Source organism: Carcharodon carcharias, chromosome 16, assembly GCF_017639515.1.
Source record: "Carcharodon carcharias isolate sCarCar2 chromosome 16, sCarCar2.pri, whole genome shotgun sequence".
NCBI lineage: Eukaryota > Metazoa > Chordata > Chondrichthyes > Lamniformes > Lamnidae > Carcharodon > Carcharodon carcharias.
Genome location: NC_054482.1, coordinates 25,727,049 through 25,739,927, shown reverse-complemented (window position 1 = coordinate 25,739,927; position 12,879 = coordinate 25,727,049). Strand labels below are relative to the sequence as shown.

The window sequence follows — 12,879 nt, the reverse complement described above, 5'->3', positions numbered from 1 at the left end:
TCTACAAGGTTCAAGTCAAGAATGTGATGGAAAACTCCCCACTTGCCTGGATGAGTGCAGCTCCCACAACACTCAAGAAGATTGACAACATCCAGGATAAAGCAGCGCACTTGATTGGCACCACACCAGCAAACATTCACTCCCTCCACCATTGACACACAGTAGCAACAGTGTGTACCATCTACAAGATGTACTGCAGGAATTCAGCAAGGCTCCTTCGACAGCACCTTCCAAACCCATGTCCACTACCATCTGGAAAGACAAGGGCAGCAGATAGATAGGAACACCTGTACCTGGAGGTTCCCCTCCAAGTCACTCACCACCCTGACTTGGAAATATATTGCTGTTGCTTCACTGTCTTTTGGAAGTCCATATACACCACATCAACAGCCTTGCCCTCATCAACCATCTCTGTTATCTCTTCAAAAAACTCCATAATTTTCCTTTAACATATCCATGCTGACTCTTCTGAACCAATCCACATTTTACAATGTGACTATTAATTCTATCCTGAATAATTGTTTCTAGAAATTTCCCCACCACCGAAGTTAAACTGACTGGTCTATAATGGCAGGGCAGATCTTTACAACCTTTTTTGAACAAGTCGTAATGTGTGTGATTCTCCAATCCTCCAGCACCTCCCCCGAATCCAGGCAACACTGAGGGATTATGGCCAGCGCCCCTGCATTTTCCACTCTCATTTCCTTCAATATTCTTGGATGCATCTCATCCAGTCCCAGTGCTTTATCAACTTTAAGCACCAACAGCTAATCCAATACCTCCTGCTTATCAATTTTAAACTCCTGTAGTGACTAAGTTTCCTCCTTTAGAAATAGCTCTCTCTACGAATTTTCTCTCACCACCTTCTACTTTCCCATTGGGATGCTCCTCAGGTCACTGGGCGGGGGGGGGGGGGGGGGGGGGGGGGAGGAAGAGAGTTGCCGCGCAGGCGCAGCTGGCGGAGCCGTGGTGGTTGCAGCGCAGGCGCAGCTGGCGGAATCGGGGCGGTCGCCGCGCAGGCGCAACTAGAAACCAGCGGATGCGGCGGTGCCAGCTAAGTCCGTTGACGGCCCCGGTTACTCCCGTTGAAATGGTCAGCAGCTGCCAGCGGGTAAACGTCACGGCCGTTTGGTGCTGTCAGTGCGGAGGGACGGCGACGGTCTTTCGGCTGCTTTCCAATCCGGGAAGTCGGTTCGTGTGTGTGTAATCTCCTGGCCGCGCACCGGGTTCGGCGGGGAAGATATAGGCAGCTGCACTCACCCCTGGGTGCGCAGTGGATTAGTACCTGGTGAAGTTGTGTGGATCAGAAAAAAAAAAAGACCAAAGGCAAAAGGAGAGCAGGTACACGACTGACTGCCCAGTCAGAAACTTGCAGCATTGGGCTTAATGACTCCAAACCGTGTTTGTGTTCATGGATGCTGCCAGTACCAGTTTATCACAATCCACATCGGCTGTCTGTGGACGCATGAAAAATAAGCACTGATCAGCTGAGTGCCAGGTATCTCACCCCATCCCACATTATCTCTGGATGCATTAGGAGTAGGCCACTCGGCCCCTCGAGCCTGCTTCGCCATTCAATAAGATCATAGCTGATTTGATTTTAATCTAATTCCTGCCTTTCACCCCCTTGCTTATCAAGAATCTATCATCCCTGTCTTAAAGGTATTCAAGGACTCTGCCTCAACCACCTTTTTAGGATGCGAATTCCGAAGTCCCTTAACCCACTGAGAGAAGAAAAGTTTCTCTTATCTCTGTCCTAAATGGGCGACCACTTATTTTGAAACTGAGACCCCGAGTCTAGATTCTCCCACAGGAGGAAACGTCCTTTCCATATTCACCTTGTCAAGTCCCCTCAGAATCCAGATGTAGTCTCATCAATACCTTGTATAACTGAAGCATAACTTCCCTATACTTGTATTCAGTTCCCCTTGCAATAAATGATAACATTCTATTAGCTTTGCTAATTACTTGTTGCACCTGCACACTAATCTTTTGTGTTTCATACACAAGAATACCCAGATCCATCTGCATCTCGGAGCTCTGCAATCTCTCACCGTTTAGATAATACTCCTCTTCTTTTATTCGTCTTGATAAAATGGACAACCTCACATTTTACCATATTATACCCCATTTGCCAGATCTTTGCTCACTTACCTAACCTATCTATAACCTTTTGTATCCTCCTTATGCCTTCTTCACAACTTACTTTCCTGCCTATCTTTGTGTCATCAGCAAATTTAGCAACCATACCATGGATCCCTTTATCCAAATCATTTATATAAATTGTAGGGTTGAGGCCCCATCAGTGATCCCAGTGGCACACCACTCATCACATCCTGCCAACCAGAAAATGACCCATTTATGCCTACTCTGTTTCCTGTTAGCTGGCCAGTTGTCTATCCATGTTAATATTAATATAATAAAAATCCCTACACCATGAGCTTTTATTTTCTGTAACAACCTTTGATGGAGGCATCTTATCAAATGCCTTCTGAAAACCTAAGTAAGTACATCCATCAGTTCCCCTTTATCCATAGCACCTGTTACTTTTGCAAAGAACTCCAATAAATTGGTTAAACATGATTTCCCTTGCACAAAGCCAGGTTGACTCTGTCTTATTACCTTAAATTTATCTAAGTGCCCTGTTATAACATCTTTAATAATAGCTTTGGACATTTTCCCATGACAGATATTAAGCTAACTGGCTTATAGTTTCTTGCTTCCTGTCTCCCTTTTCGAATTAAGGAGTTACATCAGCTATTTTCCAATCTAATGGAACCTTCCCTGAATCTAGTGAATTTTAGGAAATTAAAACCAACGCATCAACTATCTCACTAGCCACTTCTTTTGAGACCCTAGGATGAAATCCATCAGGACCTAGGGACTTGTCAATCTGCAGTACCAACAATTTGCTAAGTGTGACTTCCCTGGTGATTGTAATTGTCTTGAGTTCCTCCCTCCCTTCCAATTCTGATTTGCAGCTATTTCTGGGATGTTACTTGTATCCTCTATTGTGAAGACCAAAGAAAAATACCTATTCAATTCATCTGCCACCTCCTTATTTTCCATTATTAATTCCCCAACCTTATTTTCTATAGGACCAACACTCACTTTGTTAACTCTCATTTTTTTTAACTATCTGAAGAAACTTGCTGTCTTTGTGTTTCTAGCTGGCTTTCTTTGATACTCTAATTTTTCCGTCTTTATTAATCTTTGTCATTTTTTGCTGTTTTTTATGTTATGTTATGTTCTGACCTGCCACCCATCTTTGCACAATTGTATGCTTTTTCTTTTAGTTTGATACTATCTTTAACTTTTTTAGTTAACCATGGATGGGGGATCCTCCCCTTGGAATTTTTCTTTCTTTTTGGAATGTATCTTTTCTGTATTCTGAAATATCCTCTTACATGTCTGCCATTATATCTCTATTAACCTATCTCTTAACCTAAATTGCCAGTTCACTTTAGCTAGCTCTGTTTTCATGCCCTCATAATTGCCCTTATTTCAGTTTAAAATGCTAGTCTTAGACCCAGTCTTCTCTCCCTCAAACTGAATGTAAAATTCAATCATAATTTGATCACTGCTACCGAGGGGTGCCTTCACTATGAGGTCATTAATTAATCCTATCCCATTGCACAATACCAAGCCTTGTGTACCCTGCTCCCTGGTTGGCTCCAGAACATGTTGATCTAAGAAACTATCTAAAAAGCATTCTGTAAATTCATCATTTTTGCTGCCTTTGCCCATTTGGTTGTTCCAGTCCATATGTAGATTAAAATTCTCCATGATAATCGCTGTCCCTTTCTGACAGACTCCCTCTATTTCTTCTTTGATATCCTGTCCTACCATGTGATCACTGTTAGGGGACCTGTACATCACGCCCACAAGTGACTCCTTGCCTTTTATCATTCCTCACTTCTAGCCAAACCACTTCTATATCTTGGTTTCCTGAACTCAGGCTATCCTTCTCGATTATGTTAATGCCACCTATGTTATGTTTACTTAAAGCCAACCCTCCACCTTTTCCTAACTTCCTACCCTTCCTAAAAGTCATACACCCTTCAATGTTCTGGTCCCAATCTATCCTATTCTGTTGCCATGTCTCTGTAATGACTATTAGATCATACTTATTTATCTCTCTTTGCACTATCTGTTCATCTGTTTTGTTTCGAATGCTATGTGCATTCAGATGCAGAGCCTTAAGTTTTGTGTTTATATTATTTTTGTATTGTCTAGCCTTTTCTGTTGGTTTACTCTTAGACTTGTACTGTCTGTCCCTTCCTGTCATAGTCCGTTTACCATTTCCCATATTAATACCTTCCTCTCTTAACTTGCCTCTTCTCTTTGATATACCACATCTTCCCACATTTGATCCCTTGCCCCCACTATTTAGTTTAAAACCCTTTCTACTTGGTTAGTTTAGCGATTTGCAAGAACACTCATCCCAGCATGGTTCAGTTGTAGACCATCCCAACGTTGATCAATCATCAGTCCCCAAAGCTAAACACCCACAGCATTGAGGCTTCTCAAACAAAATCAGTTTAACGTGTGCATTAGCAGTTAATATTACTCAGTGCTAGACAGTCAGCAGTACTGCACTGTTTGCTTTGGATTTCTGGGAATAGACAGCAGAAAAATATTTGCATTTAATGTATGTTCACAATTTGCTGTAATAAACAGTATTGAGATATAACAAAACAGCTGGAAGTACTCAGCGGGGCAGGCAGTATCTCTGGAGGGAGAAAAACGGTTTCAGGTTGATGACCTTTCATCAGAACTAGAAAAGGTTAAGGAGATTTAATGCAAGTACAAAGTCAGGGAAAGCAAGGAGGGGAGGAAAAGAACAAAGGGGAAGGTGTATGATAGGGTGGAAGATAAGAGAAATTAAATGACAAAAGAGAGAATGGTGCAAGGCAAAAGCGGACAAGTAAATGGAACAAGTAAAGAAATAAAAGATGTTTGGAGGAGGTGTAAATGAGAAAATACAGAATTTTTACCAACAGCTGCCATCCAAAAACAAAGAATCAACGCAAACTGGAGAAACAGCACCTCATCTTCCAAACTTAACATTGAGTTCAACAGCTTCAGACCATGAACTTTGCCTTCCATCTTTTTAAATCAATTTTTATTTATTTATTTATTTATTTTCATTTTTAAAATCATTTCCCGCCCCACTCCCCCTACCTCCCCCGGGCCATCTGTCACTTGTTTCTGTGTTGTGCTTTCACAGAGCACTGACACTTGATCTGCTATTAATATTATGCTATCTGACCTTTATGCCACTATCAGCACCTTCTTTAGTCTTTACCCCTACCATCAACACTCCCTTTGTCTTGTGTCCATACTATCTTTTCAATCTCTCCTTAGTTCCCACCTATCCCTGAGTTTCTATTTGGCTCCCCTTAAACAGTATAAAATCCATCACATTTCTACTTCGCTTTAGCTCTGAAAAAGAGGCATACAGACTCGAAACATTAACTCAGCATCTGTGGAGAAAGGAACAGCCAGACCTCCTGAGTTTTTCCAGCATTTTCTGTTTTTAATAATGAAAAGTTCATGGCAGAGGCTACGATTTGAAATAGTTGAACTCAGTGTTGAGCCCAGAAGACTGTAAAGTACCTGATTGAAAGATGAGGTACTTTACTTCAAGCTTACGTTATGATACATTGGAACAGGATATGAGGACAGAGAGGCCAGAATGGGAGTGGCATGGAGAACTAAACTGACAGGCAACTGAAGTTTAGGTTTCTTTTAGTGAACCAAATGTAGGTGTTCTGCAAAGCAGTCACCTAATCTGTGTTTATTCTGCCCGATTTAGAGACCGCATTGTGAGCAGTGAATACAGTATCCTAAATTGAAAGATGAACAAGCAAATCATTGTTTTGATTTACCTGATATGTAATTTTCTGTGTATGCAGTGAGCTGGAGTTAATTTTTAAAAATTCATTCAAGGGATGTGTGCGTCACTGGCTAGGCCAGCATTTATTGCCCATCCTAATTGCCCTTGAGAAGATGGTGGTGAACTGTCTTCTTGAACCGCTGTAGTCCATGTGGTGTAGGTACACCCACAGTGCTGTTAGGGAGGCAGTTCCAGGATTTTCACCCAGCGACAGTGAAGGAACGGCAATATAGTTCCAAGTCAGGATGCTGGGTGGCTTGGAGGGGAATTTACAGGTGGTGGTATTCTCATGTATCTGCTGCCCTTGTCCTTCTACATGGTAGAGGTTGTGGGTTTGGAAGGTACTGCCTAAGGAGCCTTGATGAGTTTCTGCAGTGCATCTTGTAGATGGTACACACTGCTGTCACTGTGCATTGGTGGTGGAGGAAGTGAATGTTTGTGGAAGGAGTGCCAATCAATTTACATTATGTAAAAAAAGAATTGGAATGCTTTTTTAACGGTTTGTGCAAATTTATCGGGCAACTTAAGGAACAGGAAGGGTGAAGCTTTATATTGTACAAAGATTTGAAGGATTGCTTTGTTTTTTAGCTTTTTGTTTTGTTCGTTCTCTCTGCATACCTTCTGTCTGATATCTGCTTCTTACTTGCTGCCTGCTCCTCCATGGAAGACTGTTATGATTTTTTCCCCCAAACCACTAGGCTATGCTGTTTTCTGGCATCAACAGCTATCCATAAAAACCCTTCCCCAGCCAGAGTTGTAGCGTTGTCTGCACAACACCCTCTCAAAAAAAGATTCCTCCTCTCTTGCAGTGTACTGAATTGTTGAAATGCTGTGAATAATGCCTTTTGTCATGCAGGTATAGAATGGTTGAAATGCTCGAATTGTATGATAATCCTATGCTTCTCGTTTCTTCTTTCCAATTTTTAAGATTAATTTAAGAGGTTGTGTAGTTCATTGCTGTGAATTTATCACTTTGTTTTAGTTAGGGTGTAGACCCCTGTGGTTGTTTGAGTACTGATGTATTCACATTGTGTTGAGAGTAAGTGTGGAGGAAAGATCTCAATGTTGCGCATTGATGTGCACTCTTTCACAGGTGGATGTGCATGCACACACAGAGTTGGGCATCAATGACAAAGTTAGCTCTGAATTGCCGCTGTGGAACTTGTAGCTTCTGATGGGATTAGCATTATTAGATGCTTGCTTGCCTAGTTGGTTATGAATTGGCATTGTTAAGGTCTCCCTACTGCTACACTGTCCCTTACTGAGAAGAGCTATTAGCGATGTTCCTTGGTTTTGTAGCAGGATCACTAAAGAGTTAGTATAAACAGGCAGGGGTGGCTGGATCAAAAACAGAATTACCTGGAAAAACTCAGCAGGTCTGGCAGCATCGGTGGAGAAGAAAAGAGTTGACGTTTCGAGTCCTCATGACCCTTCAGCAGAACGGCTGAATGGTGTCTAAACGTCTGACTTCTCCTTGTCATCAGTTATTTATCTTAACAGTATTTGGGTGTGATGACATTTTAACTTGCTTTTGTTTTAAGTTAAATTTAAAATAGTTTACATCTGGTTAGCAGCATTTCCTCAGCTCAGTGTCCTAGGCCTAACTATCCTCAACTCTTTGTCAATGACCTTCATTCCATCATAAGATCAGAAATCTTTGTTGATTGCATAGTATTGAGTTTTATTCATAATTCCATCATCAACAATCTGAGGGTTATCATTGGCCAGAAACTGAACTGGATTAGCCACATAAATGCTGTGGTTATTAGGGCAGATTAGCTATTTTGCAGCAAGTGGCCCACTTCCCGAATCTCTTTCCAATATCTCCAAAACACAAGTCAAGAATATGATGAAATGTTCTCTATTTGCCTGGCTGGGTGCAGGTGCCTCAGTACTTTAAGCTTAAGCCTATAAAGGAAAAACTATGCTGCTATATTAGCATTCCCCTTAAACATCCATCTTTTCCACCACTTGAGTACTATGGCTGCAATGTGTACTATCTACAGCATGAATTGTAGCACCTGCCAAACTTAACGTCCACCACCTAGAAGGACAAGGCAACAGGTGCATGGGAACACCATTACTATACCTCCAAGTTCCCCTCCAAGTCACACACCACCCTTGACTTGGACACATATTGCTGGTCTTCATTGTCAAAATCCTGGAACTTCCTAACTCACAGCTTTGGTGATGGCCTTTATCACCTGGATGGCAGTGGTTCAAGAAACTGGCTGACCACCACCATCTCAGATCAACACTACCAAGAATGAGTTTAAGAAAAAACAAAGTAAGCAAACAAACAAACAAATTCTGAAGTGAACTAATATTGGCCTGTGGCTTATTTTTAAATGAAGGATTGTTGCAATAATTACTCTTAGCATCTTTTGCCGCAACGATTTTACAAACGATATGATTCATGCCACCACCGAACACATTTTCCACTCCTGGCCTTGCAAAAGGACTGTTTCCTCTGCAACATCCCGGCCCACTCTTCAGTCTCCATTAACACCCTCTCCCCTTCCCATGGCAACTTCCCATGCAAGCGCGGGAGATGCAACACCTTTTACTTCCTCTCTGTCCAACGCCCCAAACAATCCTTCCAGGTGAAACAGTGATTTATGTATACTTTTTTCAATTTAACATGCTGTATTCGCTTCTCAGTTCCTGTATGTGACTCTGAGCTTCCAGTTGCCTGTCATTTTAATTGTCTACTCCATTCCCACTCCACAAAGAGATCAGCCATTATCTTTTTGAATGGTGGAACAGGCCTGAAGGGCTGAATGGCCTACTTCTGCTCCTAAGTCCTATGTTCCACTCTGGCCTCGACCTTCATCACTATTCTAATGATGCCAAACTTAAGCTTGAGGAACAGAGTCTCATCTTTCAATCAGGCACTTTACAGCTGTCCGGAATCAACATTGAGTTCAACAATTTCTGATCATAACGTCTGCTTCAGATGGTAGATGTTTCTGCTTTTCACATTTACACCTCTGGATCCATATTTTGCTGCTTGTCCCATTACCATCTCTTTTTGTCTTGCACTATCATTCCTTTTGCCATTTAATCTCTCCTGTCTTTCATCTATCAGTTGTGTTCTTTATCCCTTACCCCCACCTCCCCTGCTGCCACCCTTCCCTGCCTCTGTGTTCACTTAAACCTCTCCATCAGTCTTCCAGTTCTGATGAAAGGATATTGACTTTGTCTGTCTCTCCATAGATGTTTCCAGACGAGCTGTATATTTCCAGTATTTTCTGTTTTTATTTCTGATTTCCAGCATCCAAAGAATTCTGCTTTTGATTAGATAGCTTAGCTGCTTTAGAGTTTTGATGCAAAAATCACAGCCTTTTGGGAGAAATTGATCAGTGTAATTTGTTTCTAAAAGAAGCGCTGTAAATAAGTATAATCATACTGACCATTTTAGGTGTGACTGTAATTCACTAATTTTAGAAACTTTTTTTTAATTGTGGTTTTCTTTTTCGATTAAGAACACTCCGGAGCAATTAAATTTCAGGGGTTTTGCTGAGAAGGTAGCCAAATTAAGCACTGGTGCCGGTTTCAACTGAGGAAATTAAGTATGGGGGTTTGATTTTGAAATTTGAAAGCCTAGGTTACTGTCTCAAAGATGTTTATCTCTGACTTTTAAGTAACCAGCATTGTGATGTCTTGGTAGCACAGCAATACATCAGTGTAATGGAACACAAGATTTGCTTATTTCACGTGTGTTTTTTCTAGAAAAGACTTTAAAAGAGACTTGAGAAATTCTTTTGACTGTGCATGGAAGCAAAGCTAATGCGCAGGTGAGTTGAAGTATTTAAAATGTAACAGTGCATCTCTGAAATAATTGTGTTTAAAATATGCGTTTGTCTATTTGTACCATAAAAAGAAAATGGCCATTATATGTGTTGAGTTTTTTTTCTTAAAAAGTCCTCTCTTTGAAACTGCGCCCACCCTGTGTAGCCTTGCTTCTGAGCCTCTGTCAATGCTATTGTTGAACTGCTGGTTGGGAAAGCCAAGTCCGTTATGTAGGTATTTGACATTACTTTCCTTCTTTGGATTGATTCCTGGGCTGGCAGGGCTGACCTGTGATGAGAGACTAAGTAGAGTGGACTTATGTTTTCCAGAGTTTAGGATAATGACCGGGTGATCTCATCAAAATGTTTAAATTTTTCAATAGGGCTTAAGAGGCTTTGCTCCTGGCTGGCAAACCTAGAATTAGAGGCCATAGTCTCAGGATAAGGGGTCAGCTATTTAGGACTGGGATGAGAAATTAATTGTGAATCTTTGGAATGCAGAGGGCTGTGGATGCTGAGCCAATGAGTTTACTCAGCATTGAGAATGATTAATTTTTGGGATATGGAAATAGCATGGGAATGTGGAGTTGATATAGAAGATCAGCCAGGGTCTTTTGTATGGCGAAACAGGCTCAAAGGGTCAAGTAGCCCATTCCTGCCCCTATTTGTTCTGTTATCATTTATTTCTCCAGCCCTCTGCCCCATTGCATAAATTACCAGTTCCCCCTCTGCTCCCCCCACCCTTTCTTTTCCGTCTTCCATCGCATATACAAGATTGGAAATTTACTGTAAATAAATTGTCCTAAGTGAAATCTGATATGTGTGGCATATTATGTTGGAAAATCAATCAAAAATATGAAAGTGCTGTATTTTAAAATTTTGTTAGTTTATTAACAAATAGTAATTTAATAGTTGTTTGGTAGTACGCAGCTTGAATATTGATGATAAAAGAGATATGCTGTTGAAGCTTTCTGTCTTGCATTCATCAGGACATTTGCAAGAATACCAATTGTAAAGGGAACACCAATTTATACTGCATGAAAGAGAGTGCTGATTAATTGGCAAGTGGACCCTAATTGGTAAAGGCATAGCCATGGAGAATGCACCAGGGGACAGTTAACTGCCAATCTTTTGTTTAAATTCAAATCAGGCAGGTTGACCCTGATTGGCCAAGTCATTGCCCTGGGGAATAAGCCAGGGAATGGCTGTTCCCTAAGATTTTGTTTAGTTGATAAAGGCGCAAATCGTGGACATGCTCTTCTTGTCTGCAAAGGACAGGGTGAAGCTAGCCATTTCACATTGCTACTATGCAGTAGCACCATGAGTGGTATTCTCCACTAACAGGATGCTGCCATCAAGCCAAAAAAACATTCTGCCCATCACACAAATGAGTAGTATAGTATTTGAATTTCAGTGCCAGTGTAATGCCAGGTATGTAGGTTGCATGGCCCGGTGACTAGCAGATCGTATCAAACAGCACCTCCCCTTGGCTGCTCACAACAGGCAAAGTACTGTCCGTAAACAAAAACAGAATTACCTGGAAAAACTCAGGAGGTCTGGCAGCATCGGCGGAGAAGAAAAGAGTTGACGTTTCGAGTCCTCGTGACCCTTCAGCAGAACTGAGTAATATTAGGAGAGGGGTGAAATATAAGCTGGTTTAAGGTGGTGGTGGTGGGTGGGTGGGGGTGGGGGGGGGTTGTAGGGACAAACGAGCAGTGATAGGAGCAGATAATCAAAAGATGTCACAGACAAAAGAACAAAGAGGTGTTGAAGGTGGTGATATCTAAATGAATGTGCTAATTAAGAATGGATGGCAGGACACCCAAGGTACAGCTCCCGTACCCATCCATGCTTGCAAAACTCAAAACAGAGTCCAATATTAGATGATTCTGCGATTGGGCAGCATTTGCTAAACAATCCTGATTGTGCTAACTGACAGCCAATTTAAGATTATTAGACAGGCTTGCAGTGTGGCTCAGTTACATGTGTTAGAAGCTACATATATTCATGCACAGGGCCCTGTCCTTTGCAGATAGGAGGAGCATGTCTTGCCTGGTTTGAATTTAAATGAAATATTGGCAGTTGACTGTCCCCTGGTGCATTCTCCATGGCTACACCTCTACCAGAGTCCATTTGTCACCCAATCAGCACTCTCTTCTCATGCAGTATAAATTGTTGTTCCCTTTACAATTGGTATTCTTGCGAATGTCCTGCAAGATGAAAAGCTTCAACAGTAGGTCTCTCTTTTTTCAGCAATACTCAAGATAGTAGTTAAGCGATAGCACAGGATGAAGAAGACCTATTTCTGTTCTTTGCATGTGTGATGCTAGCAATTTATGATTTACTGCTGTGACCTCTCTTCACTTCTGTTGTGCTCTATTATCCCTTTTTGTGTATCTCTGAGACCATTATTGACAGTCAAGCCAGACGCTATTTCCATTGGTGCTATTCATGTGCTTTTTGCCAAGAAACGCAACAGTCTTTCTCTTTTTAATTGATATATTGAATTTGGAATGGGGACCCTGTTGAGGGAAGCGCCCTTAGTGCAAGAGTAACCTAACCCACTCCCACTCTGATCTTTCTGTCCTCAGCCTCCTATAGTGTACCATTGAGGTTTAATGCAAGCTTGAATATAGGCAAAAAATGCTCAGATAAAGGAAGTTAATGCATTCACACCTAGGGATCTTCTCCTTAAAGAAACCTTTTTCTAAGACTATGGTTTGGTATACTCCTGAAAGTTCCTTTGAGGAAAAGGACTTCAAAAATAAAAGTCGTATTTACTAGATATGTTTATTTACTAAATTTACAGTTTATTTACAGTTTATTTACTAAATACAATTAATTCAGTTTTGTTTGCTTGAAATAAATAACATTTTTGCCATGAGATATTAACGTCTATAATGCTATTGCAAGTTATTTTTAAAATAGAGTCCTAACGGGGTCTGTGTCTATGTTTGTGTCTTAATTGGATTAAAGCCGGCTAATCTGGGTGCTTTGATATATAATAGTTTTGAGATGTTAATTAGGTAAACGTAAGGAGGGTAGAAGGTAAAGTGTAAATTTGCACTTGTTAAAAAAAACTATTCAAGACTGCGGGTGAAATCTTACACCTATCTAGAAGACGCCAAAAACAAGTAATGTCTTTTTCAGTTTACTAATAAAATTGGTGGGATGAAAGGATGTTATTGT

At 41.1% G+C, this 12,879-nt stretch overlaps 2 protein-coding genes across 4 annotated transcripts in view; one reads left to right on the top strand and one right to left on the bottom strand.

Annotated features, from left to right (window-relative positions):
- The window catches only part of ankrd45 (ankyrin repeat domain 45), an 85,944-nt gene that overhangs the window by 30,789 nt on the left and 42,276 nt on the right, over positions 1-12,879 (bottom strand). The window lies entirely within an intron of this gene.
- The window catches only part of klhl20 (kelch-like family member 20), a 90,066-nt gene continuing 78,193 nt past the window's right edge, over positions 1,007-12,879 (top strand). Inside the window, exons 1-2 of one of the 3 annotated variants that reach the window (XM_041207917.1) lie at positions 1,007-1,341; positions 9,632-9,696. In XM_041207917.1, the coding sequence (XP_041063851.1) occupies positions 9,674-9,696 (23 nt within the window). In that variant the 5' untranslated portion in view covers positions 1,007-1,341; positions 9,632-9,673. The other 2 variants (XM_041207918.1, XM_041207919.1) reach the window with 2 other exon arrangements.